Source organism: Elgaria multicarinata, chromosome 3 (genome assembly GCF_023053635.1).
Source record: "Elgaria multicarinata webbii isolate HBS135686 ecotype San Diego chromosome 3, rElgMul1.1.pri, whole genome shotgun sequence".
Lineage (NCBI taxonomy): Eukaryota > Metazoa > Chordata > Lepidosauria > Squamata > Anguidae > Elgaria > Elgaria multicarinata.
This window is the reverse complement of record NC_086173.1, coordinates 3,267,806-3,287,433: the sequence shown is the minus strand read 5'-3', so window position 1 is coordinate 3,287,433 and position 19,628 is coordinate 3,267,806. Positions and strand designations below refer to the sequence as shown.

General features: G+C 51.2%; 1 protein-coding gene across 1 annotated transcript; it reads left to right on the top strand.

Annotated features, from left to right (window-relative positions):
* Positions 1-88: 88 nt before the first annotated feature.
* TUBB4A (tubulin beta 4A class IVa) lies at positions 89-19,201 on the top strand. The gene is made up of 4 exons (XM_063119080.1): positions 89-200; positions 12,108-12,216; positions 13,981-14,091; positions 17,562-19,201. The coding sequence occupies exons 1-4, from the start codon at positions 144-146 to the stop codon at positions 18,617-18,619; spliced, it is 1,335 nt and encodes a 444-aa protein (XP_062975150.1). The 5' UTR covers positions 89-143; the 3' UTR covers positions 18,620-19,201.
* Positions 19,202-19,628: the final 427 nt, after the last annotated feature.

Genomic DNA, 19,628 nt, shown 5'->3' with positions numbered 1-19,628 from the left:
GGCATTGGCAGGCAGCTGCGGCCCATGCGCAGTGGCCCGCGCCAGCCCTCCCCTCCCGACTCCCATTTAAGGCGCGTCGGAGCCGAGGAGCCGCCAGACGAAGTCGGAGCCTGTGCGCAGCTGGAAACAACCGCGGAGCGACCATGAGGGAGATCGTGCACCTGCAGGCCGGCCAGTGCGGCAACCAGATCGGGGCCAAGGTCAGGGCGGGACGAGCCACAGCCAGAACCCCCCCCCGACCCCGCAATCCCAGGGGCGCGCTTGGCCCCGGAGGCCGCCGCCGCCTCCTTCGGGGCTCAGCGCTGATCCCCGTCGCCAAGAACGCAGCCCCTTCTGGGGCCGCAGCGGGGCCCGGCAAGAAGGCTTGCGGCGGCGAAGTTGGGCGGGGGAGCTCCGCGAGGCTGCCTTCGCCCCCCGCGCCTGCCCTGCCCTCCCCGGGTTCCAGCGCAGTCGCGTCTTGGTGGGGCTGGCGGGGATGCGCCTGGAGCGCACGCAGGGCGAGGTGGGTGGAAACGCTGGCGGGGCGCTTTCGGCGGCGGCGAAGGGGCGGTCGGCTCTGCCGCCCGGTCCCGAGCCCAGGCCCCTCCGAGCCTCGGCCCCGCGGGGGAGCGCCGGGCCGGGCGGGTCTCTGCAATGCGGCCGCCAACATGGCTTCCAGCCTCCTTACCCTTCGGGAAGAGAGGGCGAGCGCGCGCGCGCCTGCCTGCCTGCCTGCCTGCCTGCGTGCCAGTCACCGCCGTCCTCCTTCCAGCCCTGGTGCGGTGCGGTGCGGGCGTGGTAGCGGGCCCGGCACGTGGCACCCCCCTCCCCGGGGGGCTCTGCCTGCCCCGTTGGGCGACCATGAGCTTTTAATGCAAATCCAGTCGATCGCGGTTTATCCTGGTCTCGAGGGATGGTGAGGCCTGATGGAGTCGTTCTGGGCTATGACAGGCTGGGCTGACCTGCCACTCCTAAGCCAGGCTTAGGAGGGTGGGAGAGGACTCCTGCCAGCTTTGCGGGGCTACAGGAACGGCTTCAAGCAAGATTCAACCCCCCCCCCCCCCGTCCCTCTCCCCACCCATGGGCGCCACAGGAATCGGAGTCTGCTGAATTGGGCTTGCCCGCTGGCTGCACATCTGGGATCTGGCTACGTGTGAATGCAGCGCAGTAGACTTGTACTTGTCACGCACTGCAGCGGGGATGTAGAATGCAGTACAGCAGCCTCCTCCTGCCCGACTACAACTCCCATCATCGTGTGGTGATGGGAGTTGTCATCCAACACATTTAGAAGAACCCCCCAGCTGGGGAAGCCAGTTCTACAGTATCCAAGGGAACTGCTGTGTGTGAAGCAGCCTTAAGCTTGGGGCGTTCTCTCCTGCTCCCCAGACGCCTACACCCTGGGTGAATGTTGTGCCCTTCTTGGACTGTGCACGGTTTCATTCCCCTTAAGATGGCCACTCCTAAGTCATGGCTTGGGTTACTTGTGCCAGTCCCCATAACTTGCTGGGTGCCATTGATCTTTGGTCTGAGCATCGCAGTGATGGTTAGAAATAGATTGGGATTAACTCCTGGTCTTTGGGAGCTGTTAGTTGCATCTTGAGCTGAACTCTATTCGAAGGGATGCAATTTCCTCAACCAGAGGGGAAAAGATTTCCTCAACTTGATGTTCTCCAGATGTTTTAGACTACAGCGCCTAGCATTCCTGACCATTGGACATGCTGGCTGGGGCTGATGGGAGTTGAAGTCCTGAGCATCCGGAGGGCACCAGATTAGGGGATACTGCAGTTCTGTCAGGCTCATCTTCATCTCCTGACAGCTTTAGAAAAGACTGACGGTCATGTTTCCCTTCCGTTAACCTTCCACTTGTCTCTGGTACAGTTCTACCAACCCCTGGGAAAGGGATGGTTCCCTTTCTCCCAAGAGGGAGAGGAAGTAGGTCAGAAATGCAGCCACACTTTCCGCTCCTGTTATCCTGAAGTGCTCCGCCCTTGCTGGTAATGCAAACCTTGCCATCAAAAGTGTGAGTCATGGATAGCACAAGTGGGTGGACCTTGAGCTCTCACTTCGGAACTGCTGATACTTTCTCCCCTTTCCCCCATGAAGGTTCTTCACCTGCTTAGGAAAAAGTTGTTGGGTGGAAGAACGTGGGAGTGCTGCTAAACCAGCCATCTCAGGGAACCAGTTAAGGTGTGTTGAGGCCTGGTTATCACTGAGGTGACAAATCCATGTCAGGACTATACCACTTAAGACTATTGGTAGGGGCTGGCACGATGGTGTGCACTTTCATACAATGTAGTTCCTTCGTGTAGAAAACAGAAGTCCTGACAGCCTGTGTTCTATGTGGAGGACCTTTCCATCGTGCAAGCCCCAAAGTGGTATAGCCCAGACACTGGATTATTACCCCAGTGAGTCACCACTGCAAAGCTCAAGCTCCCTCTGTCTGAGAGCTCAGCAAGTCATCTGTGGGGAGGGATCAGTCTCTGAATAAACCAGAGGTGCTCATTTGTGGCCCTCTGGAGCGAGAGACTTCCCAGTTGGGCCATTTTTTTAAGGCACCCTTGTCTTCCAGCCTGTTGGCTACCACAGTTCCTGGTGTCCTCACTTGCTCACTATAAAAGCGGCTGTTGTCTTTGGCTGGGCAGCTGTCTTGCTGCAATGCCCCGGTGGATTATGCTGTGGCTGTCACACGTAAAGTTGTGGCTTTCAATCTTCCACTACCCTCATCTTAAAACATCTGTCTGACTGTGTGGCTAAACCTGGTGAAGATCTGACGGCATTAATAAAACCCAGGGAGGGCTTAAAGACTTATCTGCTCAGCATGCTTGGGTGAACGCATATGCCCAGGCAGGCCCAGTGTGCTTCCTTGGGGCCGCGGATTCATCCTGACCTTGAGGTTCATTGCAGTTGCAGCAGTAGAAAGTGAGGCTCTGAGAGCTTGTGAAGGGCTTTCTGTTGCATTGATATTCCCAGCACTGACACACACACACACCCATGCTGTGGAATGAGCTGTGTACCAGGGCACGCCGGCTGGATTCTGCGCAGAACCAGACTCACTCGGAGAGTAGCCTCACCCTTTATGGTAACGCGATCTGGCTTGCTTCTCCCACATGCGTACCTCCAGCAGAACAAAGGCGGCAGCTGCAGGCCCCGGCTGGGGTTTCAACCTAGGCAGTGATAGGCCTGCAGCGGGAGGCGCCTTGCAGAGATGTTCCCTCTCCCCTGGGAGCAATTTAAAAGCCCAACTGGGGTTGTCCTGGAGGGTGCCAGGAAGAGGTGATTGTGAGTGGTCAAAATGGAAGGCCGCTCTCTGTGTTAGGGCACTGCCCCGTGGAGAGAAGTATTGGAACAGGGCTCCTGCTTTTGGGGAGTTCAGAAGAGGACCCAAACTGGGGGTCCCGTTCCGAATTTGGGGAGAGGGCTCGGCAGTGTATCCTCAGAGCGGGTGGCGGGAGTGGCGAGGGTTGGAGAAGGAGGGTTTGTCTTTGAATAAGTCGGTGAAACCTTGCTTCAGCTAAGCCCTTCCTGCAGCCTTGCAAGTAACCTGGCAGCCGATGGTAGTGTTGAGGGAAGCCGGTCAGCCATCTTGGCTTGATTCTCCAGTGTAACGTCAGGCTCTGGGGCTAGCAGTCTGCTGGAATTATGACTGCAGTGCTTGCTTCTATTTCCTGGTCTAGCTGCTGTCTTTGAGGGGTGTCTGTGTGTGTGTGTGTCTCTGTGTGTATGTGTGTGTGTGTAGGGGAGGTTAAGGGATAATGTGACTTTTTCATCTACCCTTGAGTTCTCGCTTTGGCATGCTCTCTCTCTTCTCTCCCCCCCCCCTCTAGTTTCACAGGCATTGGGTATAAATAGAATCTGCCACTCATGCTGCTGCTGTTCCTGCAGCAGTGTGAGGGGTGGGGAGGCAAAGACTGACACAGCGACTCCATTTTAGAACTGTGTGGCAAAATGCACTGAGGGATGGCTGGGAATAGGCTGTGCCAGGTGTCCTGTTAGCAAGGTGGGAGGTGGGTCAGACCTGATGTGTGTGTGTGGGGGGGTGTCCCCCTATGCTTTAAATGGTAACAGTTTATTCCCAGATCAGCATCTGACATTGATGAGAACAAGGAAGATATGCTTGCAATGGAATAGATTCCTGGCAGCAAATATGAGCTAGGCTTTTGCAAGAGTTGGGGGGGGGGGGGTCTACATCATACTTAGTATTAATATAGTGTATTAGAGTGCAATGTGGTGTATTAGAGTGCTCAAAGTATGTTCATGTTCCTGGAAATCCGTGTAACAAACATGTAGGGTAGGTCAGTATTCTCATCTATATTTAAGATGGGGAGGGGGGGGGCAGAGCTGAGTCAGAACAGACTTAATCTAAAGCTACCCGGTGAGGTGACCTGCTTGTTCACAGATTAGGCTTTTAGCCACTGTCTTGCTGCAGCAGGGCTCTCTGTGTTGGCTTGGAGGCCAGTTTGACTGTGAGCCTAAAAGATTGGAGGACATTTTTCCATGTAGAGAGGAAATTGGGCATACGGCAACAGCTAATTCACTAAGGCCAAAGCTAGACCTAAGGTTTATCCCTGGATCGTCCAGGGGCCAAACCTGTTCATCTAGATGGTACACAGGGGATCCAGTGCTCAGGCAGGGGCGAACCCTGGATGATCCCAGGATAAACCTTAGGTCTAGCTGTGGCCTAAGTCAGGGGAGGGCAGAAGATACATGGGCTAGTAGATTTCTGGGCAATTTGCAGCAGATTAGCAAGGTTTTCTGACTCTCACTTGTCTTAAATATTCCTCACACTAAATTATACTGAGTGGGGGGGGGAACCAGGAGTGGATTTTCGTGTGGAAAGGCTGTGACTCCTGTTCGGTTCTGGTACTCCAAACAAACTCCTGGGCTCAGAATTGCTGAGTTTGAGTTATACATCTTTTGTGTCTGGCTCCAGTTCTGGTTCACAAGGTTCCAGGCAAGTAGGTGCCCGCCCATCCCTAGATTAGACAGCTGTTGCTAGCCGGGTTTTGAACACTCCCGTCTTGCTCTGCTTACCCTCGAACACAGAGGAGTTCCTTGGATACCACAGGTCCAAGTTGACCCTGCTGCCTGCCGCCGTCACACACAAATAGCACCAGTGAACATTCTAGGCATCGGCATTCTCCCTTCCTGCTTCTCAACCGCCTGGCCTTTCCATGGGAGCAGCAGCACCAGCTGCAAACCCAGAGGCATCAACATGAGGGTTAACACAGGAAGATTTGGCACCCCTGAGTAGACCCATTCATATCTGCCTCCTTGCTGACCCAGGTTCCATAAGTCTGCTTGCTTGCCTGCCAAGAGTTACACAGACACACACCCACACACCCCTGGACTTCCATAGGAGCAGAGGAAAACTGCCTAACACTAACTGAGGCCATTGGTCTATTTAGTATTCAGTGTTGTCTATGCTCCCCAAGCTTCCAGGCAGGGGTTTCTCCCAGCCCTACCTGGAGATGCTGGTGCTCCACCATTGAGCCAAAGCCCAGCTCACAGAGAACTTGGGCACGGGGTCGGGGGAAATGGTTGCTGGTTGCTCCCTCTTCCCACGGAGCGTTTGCAGCTTTTAGGCAGCGGAGAGGCTTTCCTGGCACCTTCTGCAAAACCTCGCCACAGTCACAAACATCTCTCCCTTCCCCTAAGTGCCGCAGGACGCAGGAGAGGAAGGTGTTGAGGGCAGCGACAAATCTGCCCAGCCCCCGATGTCTGTGAATCTCTGCTGCGAACTGCAGCACTTGATGTCCAGTGATCATAAAGACACTTATTAAAGGGGACAGAGCTGTGGGAACAGAGTAAGTGGGAACAGAGCAGGGGTGGGAAATGGGGAACAAAACAGAACTGAGCCTTCCCCAGCTTGTAGCTGATTTCCTTGGTTTGCCTGTGGGTGAGCGTCGGCTCATTTCACTATCATAGAATCATAGAATAGCAGAGTTGGAAGGGGCCTACAAGGCCATCGAGTCCAACCCCCTGCTCAATGCACGAATCCACCCTAAAGCATCCCTGACAGATGGTAGTCCAGATGCCTCTTGAATGCCTCTAGTGTGGGAGAGCCCACAACCTCCCTAGGTAACTGATTCCATTGTCGCACTGCTCTAACAGTCAGGAAGTTTTTCCTGATGTCCAGCTGGAATCTAGCTTCCTTTAACTTGAGCCCGTTATTCCGTGTCCTGCACTCTGGGAGGATCGAGAAGAGATCCTGGCCCTCCTCTGTGTGACAACCTTTTAAGTATTTGAAGAGTGCTATCATGTCTCCCCTCCATCTTCTCTTCTCCAGGCTAAACATGCCCAGTTCTTTCAGTCTCTCTTCATAGGGCTTGATGATAATACTTGATGAGTGAATACTTAATGGTGTAAATGTGACCCTCCTCTCTGGAGCGGAACCCCCCACCCTCTGGAAAACCCTCCCTCGTGCGGTTCGGGAGGCAGAAAACGGATGAAGACCTACCTTTTTACGCAGGCTTTCCCTGGTTTTTAATGGAGCAGGTTTTTATATTGCTTCCTTCTTAACTTTTTTAATGTTTTAAATTTATACTTGTTATATTTTATGGTTTTTTAATTATGCACTGCCCAGAGAGCTTCAGCTGATGGGCAGTATAAAAATGTAATCAATAAATAAATGTTGAAAGAACACACTGAGGGGACACAGCTGGAACCTCATGCTGCCTCCCCTGACATGAGAATGGATTCTTCTCTTGGTGGACATCTGCACACACAGAGCGCTCATTGTCATGAACAGCTGTTGGATGTTTGTGAGGGGATAGGAGAGGCGGTACAAAGGTGGGCAGGGCTGGACTACACCATGTTGACCCAAGAACTCCTCCACACGTGGTGTGGTTTGTGTGAAGGCCCCTTTAATGACTGGCAGCTAGTGGGCTGGTGCCATCCAAAACAATGAGATAATATGAAAAATCCGGTGTTGGATCTGTAGTGGCCTATTGATGTATGCAGTTGCAGTTATCATCAAGTGATGGACATGTAGAGGTGTAGTGTGTGTGTAAGAGTGAAAGGATGAGAGAGAGAGAGAGAGAGAGAGAGAGAGAGAGAGAGAGATGCTTTGCATGTGAAAGACTTTCTGGATCAACTAGATTAGCAGGGAAACAATTTTAGATCAGGAGATCAAGCTCATCTTCTCACTCTGAGTGAGCTGCATAAAAATCCTGAGCAGCTTATGGTCTGGAGCGTTAGAACCAGCCCCATCATGAAACGAAGTGAGGCTGGAGCAGGAGACAGACAGAGATGATCCATGAGCACAGCCAATGGAGCACTTCTGGATGAGCCCCACTGAAATGGGTCAGTGGTGCTTTTGCTCAGCTCCCATTCATTTCAGTGGGGCCAGCAACATGGGGGGCTCAGGTGCCCAACTGCCTTGATGGCTGTGGGTACCAAATACACAAGGAGCCTGAGGAGTGATGGACGGCATCCGTGTCTCATCCCTGTTGGCTTCTGGGTAACCAGTGATCACTTTGTACATGAGCACACAAGAAGAGCCAAGCTGGGTTGACCTCGATTGTAGGAGACCTCGATTGTAGGCTCTTGCCTGGCCTTGTACTGCTCCTTCCACCTGACTCCTTGTTGACTGTCTTCTATCAGGTGTGTAGTGTAGCTGTGGCACCTATCATTTGAGGGTCAATCAACTTGCATCTGCATTGGTCTCCTTGCTCCCACCAAAAGTCATTGTATCCAAGTCTATGTTGTACTCTGGGAATTAAATGTCTGGACACCTAGAGCCCAGAGATGTCCTCACATCAGTATCTATTGACAGAGAAGGCCCCATCCATGTGCATGGCTTCTAATGTTTGTGATTCCCAAGCGTATGGCAAGCCTTCCTTCCTCTTGTTCCCTGCAGCCACAGTTCTGGCTGAGGCTGATGAGATAAGCTTTCTGTTAAGTTCCTGAGCTCAGTGGCATGACTGTCCCCTTCCGAAGATTGTTGGAATTATTGGGGACAAGTCACTGACAAAATACTTCTCCGTGATTCCAATATGTGGTGCAATATACTATAGCTGCTACGCCATACATTTTGATAGATCTATCTACTGCAAGGTACATAAACTAGTCAATGGATGCATCCTCCATGGGGGCTTAACATATTTAAAGGTATAGTTTAGCTGAGGGATAGGCAGCCTAGTGCCCTCCAGATGTATTGAACTACAATCCCCAGCATTCCCCAGCCAACATGGCTGGGTGGGGATGCCTTCTTTAGCCCCTCCTGCTGTACATATATGGGGATGGCTGCTCTAATTCGTCTGGACATGCCACACAATAGTTGATCCCCAAAAGGCCCTGAAAGCCACACCTACTTTGAGCCTTTCATCCTCCATTTCCACTTCAGCCCCAAGCCATTTTGTCAGAGTGGGATCATCTCCCTCCAGTTGTGTTCCTTGCTCCTTGCTTTGCCTGGCTCTGTCTAGCTGCAAGGTGAAGATCTTCAAAGGTTGGCTGGCTGCCCTCCGGGGGAGTCTTCATATCTATTTGCATGGGCTGGTGCACATCTGGAGCTTTGCAGCTGTGGCATTGATCCTTATGGGGTTCAGTGCACCTGTGTGGTTTCTACTAAGATCTTGTGGTCAGAACCCATAATTTGAACGTTTTAAGAGTTCTGACAGGTGGCCCATCTCTCCCAGCTTCAAAACCTCACAAACTAAGCTTGCTCTCCCCGAACTGGCTCCTTTGAGGTCCCTTGTGGATCATGGCTGGCTTGCAAACTTGGGTGGCTTCTTGTGTCATAGCAAATGTGCTTTTTGACTCAGCAGCATCTGTACCAGAGAGTGACCGACTTCCTTGGTTCAAATGACTGTGTGACAATTTGCTGAGTTAGTTTTAAACCCTGGGTGTGGTATCTGCAGATTAGTCACGTGTCTGAATTATAGCATATGAGAGAGAGAGAGAGAGAGAGAGAGAGAGATGTACCGGGAGCTATATTAACAATGCATCTGCTTTGTGCAAAAGATACAAGTAGTGTGATACTAGTGTTCTTGGGACCTTGCCATATTTAGATCTGTCTTTCCCGTGAATGTGTACGTAGCCACTCCTCTAATGGTCAGTCCAAATATGCAGGTATAATGTGATGTTAGGTAGCTTCCTGTGTTCCTATACAATCAAGTCAGACCATTGGTCTATCATTGCTTATGCTGACCCAGTGCTTCTCCAGGGTTTCAGGTAGGTATCGTTGCTGGTCCTTACCTGGAGATGCCTGGGACGGAACCCAGGACCTTCTGTATGCCAAGTGTGTGCTTCTCCCACTGAGCTGTCATCTCTTCCTATCAGTGACCTGTACTCCTGGAACACATGTGGTTTGGTGTTTGGAAGAGCCTCATTGTTTTCATTTTTGGGCTTCTTTAATAAATAAAATTAAAAAAAAACCAGAATGTCTTAGCTATAGCCTTTAGACCCAGGCTTTAACAGGTTAGGGTTCTAAAAATTTGCGTGCTTCCAGTCGATGTAGGAAATATATAGGAAATTTATTTCCTATATCGATATATAATTAAAGAAGTCTGAGTCGGAGCCCTGTCTGGAAGTGCAGAGAAATAACTATTAGGTTATAGTCCTGCAATGGTGCGTCATCCACAAGCTGAATTTAGTGGGGCTGATGGCTCTATGAAACGGGCTGGCTTCATGCTTGCTTGCTGTTCATAGAATCATAGAATAGCAGAGTTGGAAGGGGCCTACAAGGCCATCGGGTCCAACCCCCTGCTCAATGCAGGAATCCATCCTAAAGCATCCCTGACAGATGGTTGTCCAGCTGCCTCTTGAAGGCCTCTAGTGTGGGAGAGGCCACAACCTCCCTAGGGAACTGGTTCCATTGTCGTACTGTTCTAACAGTCAGGAAGTTTTTCCTGATTATAGAATCATAGAATAGCAGAGTTGGAAGGGGCCTACAAGGCCATCGGGTCCAACCCCCTGCTCAATGCAGGAATCCACCCTAAAGCATAATAGAATCATAGAATAACAGAGTTGGAAGGGGCCTACAAGGCCATCGGGTCCAACCCCCTGCTCAATGCAGGAATCCACCCTAAAGCATCCCTGACAGATGGTTGTCCAGCTGCCTCTTGAAGGCCTCTAGTGGGGGAGAGGCCACAACCTCCCTAGGGAACTGGTTCCATTGTCGTACTGTTCTAACAGTCAGGAAGTTTTTCCTGATCATAGAATCATAGAATAGCAGAGTTGGAAGGGGCCTACAAGGCCATCGGGTCCAACCCCCTGCTCAGTGCAGGAATCCACCCTAAAGCATAATAGAATCATAGAATAGCAGAGTTGGAAGGGGCCTACAAGGCCATTGGGTCCAACCCCCTGCTCAATGCAGGAATCCACCCTAAAGCATCCCTGACAGATGGTTGTCCAGCTGCCTCTTGAAGGCCTCCTGAATGCTCCTGCTGCCTCCTTTTCCATTCTCCCTCTTGGTAACTGGATGAATTTACTAAAGCTAATGGTCCTCAAACTGTATTCCAGGAAGCTGTGGGGCTGCATGTGTCAGGAGTTCATCTGAGGTTCCTCACTGCAAAGATCAATTATGGCAAACCAGCTTCTCTAACGGACAGTTTGGCCTGCCACTGCCTCCCTTTCCCTGACACCTGCAGCCCTGGAGTGCTCAGGTGTGTGCTTGGGTGTCATCAGGTGATAACAGGCTGGCCTACTAGGCCTGACCATTGCCCTGAATGAACTGAGCCGCTATGTGTTCATAGGTGTACAACTAAAAAAAAGGTGTGCGTGTATGTCTGAATGAGGATGTCTGAGTGAATGAGATAAATGTGTATCGTACATAGGGCCACCCAAGACATTTTGCTGCCTGACGTGAAGAAAAAGATGCCCCCACCCAGTCCAGATGCAGAATCCGACTGCTCTCTGCCTCCCAGGATCTGCTGCTTGAGGTGGCCTCCTCATTCGGCCTAATGGTAGGGCTGTCCCTGATCATACAGAAGAGCTGAGTTGGCTTTCGTGTCAAAGCTGAACTTCTTGCCATAACACGTGTGGAATGTCCTAGAGTGTGCACCTTTTGAACATCTCCCAGAATTCTCCATAATAGGTGGGGGAGTGGTTGTCCATAGCAGCTGAGCTTGTAGAGAAAGCATTCCCTGAAGGTAGAGCCTTTGAAAATCTCAGAGCACACAGCTGCATGCTAAACCACACGGTTGGTTGGCTTCTCTGTGAAATGAAATATGCCATCTCTGTCACGCAAGTTCCTTCAGAGGACAGGATGACAAGATGGAGCGTGTTGAATGAAGAGTAACCAATACCCTTGGCTAGCCAGCACTTGAGAGAATGGGTAGCAATTCCAACATGTGGCATCTGAGTTGTGAGGTGGGGGGTGGGGTGGGTGATGCGGATACCTGAACTTACCCCCCTTGGAGGTATTGGAGTTCATGGTTCTCCCGTGCCGCAGGTGTACAGTGACTGAAACTACGGCTGCCAACTGCAGCTGTGAAGAAATGCATCCCCTTGCAAGGCTAGCCTGCTCAAGAGACTAATTTGGGTGGCTTTGAAAGGGGGTTGGATAAATTCCTGGAGGAGAAGGCTATCAATGGCTACTAGTCCTGATGGCCAGGTGCTAACTCCAGTATTGGAGGCAGTAAGCCTATATACACCAGTTGCTGGGGAACATGGGTGGGAGGGTGCTGTTGCACCGTGTCCTGCCTTGTTGGTCCCTGGCCGACAGCTGGTTGGCCACTGTGTGAAAAGAGTGCTGGACTAGATGGAGCCTTGGTCTCCATCTTACAGCACCATGTACATTGATGGTGCTATATAAATAAATAATAATAATAATAATAATAATAATAATAATAATAATAATAATTGGTCTGATCTGGCACGGCCCTTCTTATATTCTTCATGAAAGGGAAGGATTCCTATGTCTTGTGCCTTTGAAGCAGAAAATCCCAGTTGCACCCTCCATGCTAACATGGGAGTCCAGACCGCTGGGATGATGTTCTTCTCTTCGTGCCCCATGGAAACAAATGAAAGATATGCAAGCTCATGGTGGTATCTAAAAAGTGGTCTGCATTCCGCCCCCATTGCTTGCTTGCTTGCTTGCTTGCTTGTTTCACAAGAGACAGTGCTGGATCTGGTTTCTGGGACTGTTTGATCACTAATGCTTTGACTCTCCTTCCCCCCCTCTACAGTTCTGGGAAGTCATCAGTGATGAACATGGCATAGACCCCACTGGCACCTACCACGGGGACAGTGACTTACAGTTGGAGAGGATCAATGTCTACTACAATGAGGCCTCAGGTGTGTTCACACTGCGCTGCTGTACTGTATTTTGGATGCTCAAAGGTTGTCTCTCTTGACTTACTCTGTGCTGCCCAAACTCCATGGCAATCAACTGCTTTCTCTTCTCCGCCCTGCCATCGCTACTCTCCCTTTGGGCCAAGGATGCTCTATCAATGGAAGGCAAAGCTAAAAGTGGCAATCCAATCAGGACCTTCCCGGTTCCTGATTGAAATTTGCCACTTGCTTATTTATTTATTACATTTCAAATCCACCCAGTAATCAATTATCTATTGGTTCTTGAGCAGATTACAGCAGGAGGGCGACGTGGATAAACCAGGAGTTGTATCCCGGTGGCACGTGGCCCTGCTTGCCTGGCTGTGTTTTACGGCTTCAGTTTGTGACCAGGTTGAAGCTGGGTCTCAGCTGTGTCCTATTAATGCAGACTTCCCATGCCTTATGCTCTCCGTAAGTTTTGGGTTTCAACTCCCATCAGCCCCGACCAGCTTGGACTGTGATCAGGAGCACCAGGAGGTGTCGTACAAAATATCTAAAGGGCACCAAGCTGGGGAAGGTTGTGAATCCTTCTCCACCTCTGGTCTCCCTAGCCCGGCCTTCATCTCACCACCCAACATCTTTCTATCCCATCTCTGCTGACCTCTGGCCTATTCCTTCCTGTTCACCAAGTCCCTGACCTCCATCCTTGTGTGTCCAATGTAAGTTGGGCTAAGGGGTGTGGGCGCAGGGAGAGGTGCTAGATGTAATAGAATCCATAAGGCTCATGTCATCAGCTGGTTCATGTAACAGGTTGCTTGTGCTGCCACATGACCCATGTCTTGCATGGGATTGTGCAGAGAAACCTTTATGTGAACTCTGGGGAGAAGAGCCTGTCACAGTCACCTACTTAGGACGCTCGTGGAAAGTTCCTAGATGTTTCCTAGCAGCTGTCAGAGATCATGATAGCAAGCGGCCCATTGCAGAAGCAACTTATCATAGAATCATAGAATAGCAGAGTTGGAAGGGGCCTACAAGGCCATCGAGTCCAACCCCCTGCTCAATGCAGGAATCCACCCTAAAGCATCCCTGACAGATGGTTGTCCAGCTGCCTCTTGAAGGCCTCTAGTGTGGGAGAGCCCACAACCTCCCTAGGTAACTGATTCCACCATCGCACTGCTCTAACAGTCAGGAAGTTTTTCCTGATGTCCAGCCGGAATCTGGCTTCCTTTAACGTGAGCCTGTTATTCCGTGTCCTGCACTCTGGGAGGATCGAGAAGAGATCCTGGCCCTCCTCTGTGTGACAACCTTGCAAGTATTTGAAGACTGCTATCATGTCTTCCCTCAATCTTCTCTTCTCCAGGCTAAACATGCCCAGTTCTTTCAGTCTCTCTTCATAGACTTTGTTTCCAGACTCCTGATCATCCTGGTTGTAGAAAAGTCTGTAGAAAACCCAAAAGACAGTTTGAAAGGACATGATGCAGTTCTACCGCGGAAACCCTTACAGCTGCCAGAGAGTGGGTGTTGGGGATAGGCAAACCAGGTGCCCTCCATATGTTTTGGATTAGTTGGGGATTGTGGGAGTTGTAGTCCCAAATATCTAGAGGACATTGAGTTGCCTATCCTTGAAGCAGGTGGTCGAACGTGTCCCCATCTTTGCACCAGCTCATTTGCTCAGCCTGTGCATTTGTTCGGGTAAATGCTGGAGGGATGTGTTGGGAGGGAAGGCTGGCCAGCAGGAGGATGGATTCTTTTAAAACAACTCTCAAAGATTTCTTTCTCTCCCCATAGGTGGCAAGTATGTGCCCAGGGCTGTCTTGGTGGACCTGGAACCTGGCACCATGGACTCCGTCCGGTCTGGACCTTTTGGGCAGATCTTCAGGCCTGATAACTTTGTCTTCGGTAAGGAATGTTCAGGAAGGCATGTTGTTCAGCTGCTGCCGCTGCTGCTGCAGACACGGTCACTTCAAGTTAGAAGATCAGATAGTTTCACAAGTGTGTATGTGCACCTCTTATCACACTGCCTCAAACCAAAGGTTTTTCAACTTTGGGGTGATAAGCCAGCTCTTATCCAAGTAGGCATGGTGAAAAACAATTTCTTCTAAGTGGGTGAAGTAGGGGATATAGTGTTGGGCTTGGGCTAGGAAGATCCAGGTCCGAATTTCTGCTTGGCCATGAAAATCAGCTGTGACGGGCCCAAGGTCACAATTTTAAGTTCTTCTGAATAACCTGCTTTTCAGGATGTTTGTACGGATAATAGGGAGGAATATGTATGCTGCTCAGTGAGGAACATACATATAATTTCAGGGCACATTCCTATGCATGTTCAGACCGACAAAAGTCCCGCAACTCCCATGCTGGCTGGGGATTGCTGGGAGTTGTAGGATTTCTTTCTGTCTGAGCACGCATAGGATTGCCCCCCCTCCCCAATCACTTATGTACTTTCCAAGGCTTAAGAGTGGGCTGCAAGTGTATTTGGTGGGCTGTATTGGCTTCCAAGTTGTGCTCCTCGTGTTATATGATTGGGGTTTCTGGTCTTCCTTGGTGAGGGCAGGGCCCCTCCTTTAGTACGGAGTTACAAATCAAATTCTCACTGGATCTAGTGTGAGACTAGGCACATATGTGGCTCTGGAGGTTTCCGGCCTTGGCCAGCTTCTGGCTACTGAGGAGTGCTGTGTGCTCTGACCCTGTGATGCAGCCTCCCCCAACCTGCTGCCTTCCAGAGGTGTTTGATGACAATTCCTATCATCCTGGCTGGGGTGGGATATGGGTTTTTTCTCCAGCACATATGGAGAGCCACAGATTAGGGAAGGCTGCTGTGGTCGTTTTCTCAAGTGCGGTGTGCTTCAGGGTGGGACAGGGGAGGCAAAACTATGAGTCCTTGGGTGAATTTCTAATAAATGGTGAGCCCGGTGCTAGCAGGAGTAACCTGATTATTTGCCGCGTTCCCAAGTTTAAAAACTGCAGCTGCTTGATGCAGCACCCATTCTGCATAAAGCAACTCTTAATTAAAACCACCTTCCCTGTGTTTGAGACATGCCTGGAGGAAGAAACGATGGAATAAGGCAGGAACCCCTTTCGGCCTTCTCTGTACTAGCTTGGATTCCACAAGTGCAGGCATGGACCGGCATGTATGCCTGGGGTGCGGGAAGGCATGAGCAGGAAATCACTGCCTCTGATAACGGCCTGTGAAGAATTTGCAGCGTGGCTTGGTTTACGGTGGGCAGAGGGAGATCAGGAGGGGAGTGGGGTGGAGAGAAATGGAATGTTCTAGAACGGAGAGCGTAAGAGTCCACTTGGGAAGTTGTAGATAAGCGTTAGGATTGAGGAATAGCAGTGGCATCTCATAATGTGGAACGCCAGCTTTTATAGCTATTGGCAGGTTCTGGCTCCTGCAGAGATTGTTTTAACTACATGTCTTTGAATCATGTTCAGATCATATAAATCCAGGATGGGTGAGGGTGTCACTTAAGGTCACTGCACTTGATCAAGGACACTTCTCAGGGGAAGGTTCCCTTGCAGTAAAAAGGAGTGGGGAGTGTGCACAGAACTAGTTATGCAGATCAATGCTGTGTACACAGAAACGGTGCGTTTGGCTTGTGTCCTAGTTCCGTACACATCATTCCAAATCAACTTAGGGCTTTTTAGAACCTCTTGTTCTTTGCAGGAGGGTAATTACTCTTTGCATGGGTAAATGGTAGGAGGCCGGAAAGAACAGTTTAATCATGCAGGGTACAAAAGCGTCCCACCCTGAGCGCAAGAGCCTTTTACAGACACCGCCTTTGCTGCTGAGTTGATGACTGAGAAGCCTAATCGTAACTGGATCTGTTGCCTATGCACAAAACCTTGCATGCTGATATGAGTTATCCCAGGGCTTGAGAGGGGTGGGTTTACCCATTTGAAAAGCACCAAGTGCGACCTTCCATTGAGGTTTCTGGGATGGACCCTGAAGTTGACAGGCGTCGAGGTGTTCCTCATGTGAAATGTTTTGTTTGCCATAAAAGGGGGGGCATCTGTCTTCACTTCCATCTCATGGGCCATGCAAGCAAGGGCAAAACTGCTTGCCTCCTTTTAAAATAACGTCGGGCAACTTGTGACCCTCCAGATGTTTGTTAAACTGCAACTCCTATCATCCCTCACCATTGGCTATGGTGGCTAGGGCTGCTTGGAGTTGCTAACCAACAACATCTGGAGGGCCACATGTTCCCCACCCCTGTTAATGGCATGATCCCTCACTACGTAAATCATAGAATCATAGAATAGCAGAGTTGGAAGGGGCCTACAAGGCCATCGAGTCCAACCCCCTGCTCAATGCAGGAATCCATCCTAAAGCATCCCTGACAGATGACTGTCCAGCTGCCTCTTGAAGGCCTCTAGTGTGGGAGAGCCCACAACCTCCCTAGATAACTGGTTCCATTGTTGTACTGCTCTAACAGTCAGGAAGTTTTTCCTGATGTCCAGCTGGAATCTGGCTTCCTTTAACTTGAGCCCGTTATTCCGTGTCCTGCACTCTGGGAGGATCGAGAAGAGATCCTGGCCCTTCTCTGTGTGACAACCTTTCAAGTATTTGAAGAGTGCTCTCATGTCTCCCCTCAATCTTCTCTTCTCCAGGCTAAACATGCCCAGTTCTTTCAGTCTCTCTTCATAGGGCTTTGTTTCCAGACCCGTGATCATCCTGGTTGCCCTCCTCTGAACGCGCTCCAGCTTGTCTGCGTCCTTCTTGAATTGTGGAGCCCAGAACTGGACGCAATACTCTAGATGAGGTCTAACCAGGGCCGAATAGAGAGGAACCAGTACCTCACGTGATTTGGAAGCTATACTTCTATTAATGCAGCCCAAAATAGCAGGTTCCATCTGTGAGGAGTGTTCACAGACTGCCTTTCCAAAGTGGCAGCTGTTGCTACTGCAAAGGGTCCCCCGGCCTGTGGACTTCTCCTGGCCCATGGAGTCCTGGGCTCCCTCTGCAGGCCCCTCCGCCCCGTCCTAGAAGCTACCGGAGGAGATGGGGAGAGGAATCCCCTTGTTACCTGTAAGCAGAGATCAAGATAACAAGTGGGTTCCCCTTATTTCGCATGCTGCTCTCCTTCCCATTTGGGAGGGGGAAATGGCAAGCAAAGTGCTGCACACCTGGCCGGCAAGCGCACTTTCATTTGCACGCCACTCCAATCAGGATGGTGCGCAGTGTCGGAAGGAGGGGCCCGACTCGGCTGGGAATGCTGGGGGCGGGGGCACCAGGTTGGGGAAAGCTGCTTTAGGGAATGGCTGCGAGAGGCAGCAGAGAGACGCTGGGTTGAACTCTTAGTTGCGGAAGGCCAATAATGAGACAAGTGCGTTTCCTCCCTCTTCCCCCCCCCCCTTTCCTTGGTGCTCAGGTCAAAGTGGTGCTGGGAACAACTGGGCCAAAGGGCACTACACAGAAGGCGCTGAGCTGGTGGACTCCGTCCTAGATGTGGTCAGGAAAGAAGCCGAGAGCTGTGACTGTCTCCAGGGTTTTCAGCTCACCCACTCTCTGGGTGGCGGCACTGGATCTGGGATGGGGACCCTGTTGATCAGCAAGATCCGGGAGGAATACCCCGACCGTATCATGAACACCTTCAGCGTGGTGCCGTCGCCCAAGGTCTCTGACACAGTGGTGGAGCCATACAACGCCACTCTCTCGGTGCACCAGTTGGTAGAGAACACGGACGAGACCTACTGCATTGACAATGAGGCTCTGTACGACATCTGCTTCCGGACCCTCAAGCTCACCACTCCCACCTATGGGGACCTGAACCACTTGGTCTCTGCTACCATGAGTGGTGTGACCACCTGCCTCCGTTTCCCCGGCCAGCTCAACGCCGACCTCCGCAAGTTGGCTGTGAACATGGTGCCCTTCCCTCGCCTCCACTTCTTCATGCCTGGCTTTGCCCCTCTGACCAGCCGTGGCAGCCAGCAGTACCGGGCCTTGACCGTACCGGAACTGACGCAGCAGATGTTCGATGCGAAGAACATGATGGCGGCTTGCGACCCCCGCCACGGGCGTTACCTGACTGTCGCGGCCGTCTTCCGAGGCAGGATGTCCATGAAGGAGGTAGATGAGCAGATGCTGAACGTGCAGAACAAGAACAGCAGCTACTTTGTGGAGTGGATCCCCAACAACGTGAAGACGGCTGTGTGCGACATCCCGCCCCGCGGCCTCAAAATGGCCGCCACCTTCATTGGCAACAGCACAGCTATCCAAGAGCTCTTTAAGCGCATCTCTGAGCAGTTCACAGCCATGTTCCGCCGCAAGGCCTTCCTCCACTGGTACACGGGCGAGGGCATGGATGAGATGGAGTTCACGGAGGCAGAGAGCAATATGAACGACCTGGTCTCGGAGTACCAGCAGTACCAGGATGCTACTGCTGAAGAAGGGGAGTTTGAAGAGGAGGCAGAGGAAGAAGTAGCATGAAAATCTCCTCTTTCTCTCTCTCTCTCTCCCCCCCCTCCCCATGACTTCTCCTCTTCCTCCTTCTCCTTATTCCCACCAGCCTTCTGAACCAATGGACCATATTGCCTGCACTGGCATAGACTTGAACATTCTAGGCCAACCGAAAGGAGTGGAGAGCGGTGTGTTCTGAGTCCTCCCCACCTGGCCATCCTACATGCCGCAAGGTGGAATGATGCATGCAGGACTGGTGAAGCGGGCTCGGGGAGGGAAGGTAGCAGGCGTCAGTGTCGTGTTCAGGAATGGCAGCGGGGGATAATATGTCTAGCTACACGCACCACCACCAATATATTTTCTCACCTTACCCAGGGCATGCACATTTCAGAGATGAGGATGCACTAACTCATAACTTGCATTTGTTCTTGGGTTTCTTTTCCATCCATGCTGGGCTTAAAGAAAAGATTAATGGAACTCAAAGGGGGGGGGGTTGGTTGGCGGGTGAACAAGGCTCTGTCCTTTAGGGTGAAATGTGGTTCCCCCTTTTGAGTGTGTTTGCTGTCAAAGCAGTTGTATGTCTCCACAATAAACTACTGAATAACGGATACAGGCTACTGTTGGTTTCTTAGCTTGTCTTTTTAAATCCGCCCTTCAAAGCAAGACTAGCCCATTGGGGCCAGGTTGAGTTGCACTGCATCAGGCCCGGTTAGTTTTCTTTCCCTCCCTGCCGTCCCCACCACCACTTTATGAGGAATAAATCTGAAATCTGCAAAACATGTTGATTCTAAATGCAAGGAAAGAGGCCCTTCACTAAAAGGAGACCGTTATCCATCCAGTAGTCCATAGGTGTTTCTGTCCATTTTACCATGCTGGCTGGGTCAGATGGGAGCTGAAGTCCAACAACATCAGGAGGGCCCCAGGTTGGGGAAGCCTAAATTAAGCAAATATTTGCAGGGGGAATCATACAGCTGTCTTAGAAGCTGCCGGAACAATCTGCTGTGCTCAACTTTTTTTTTAATTCCCTGTGCATTAAAAT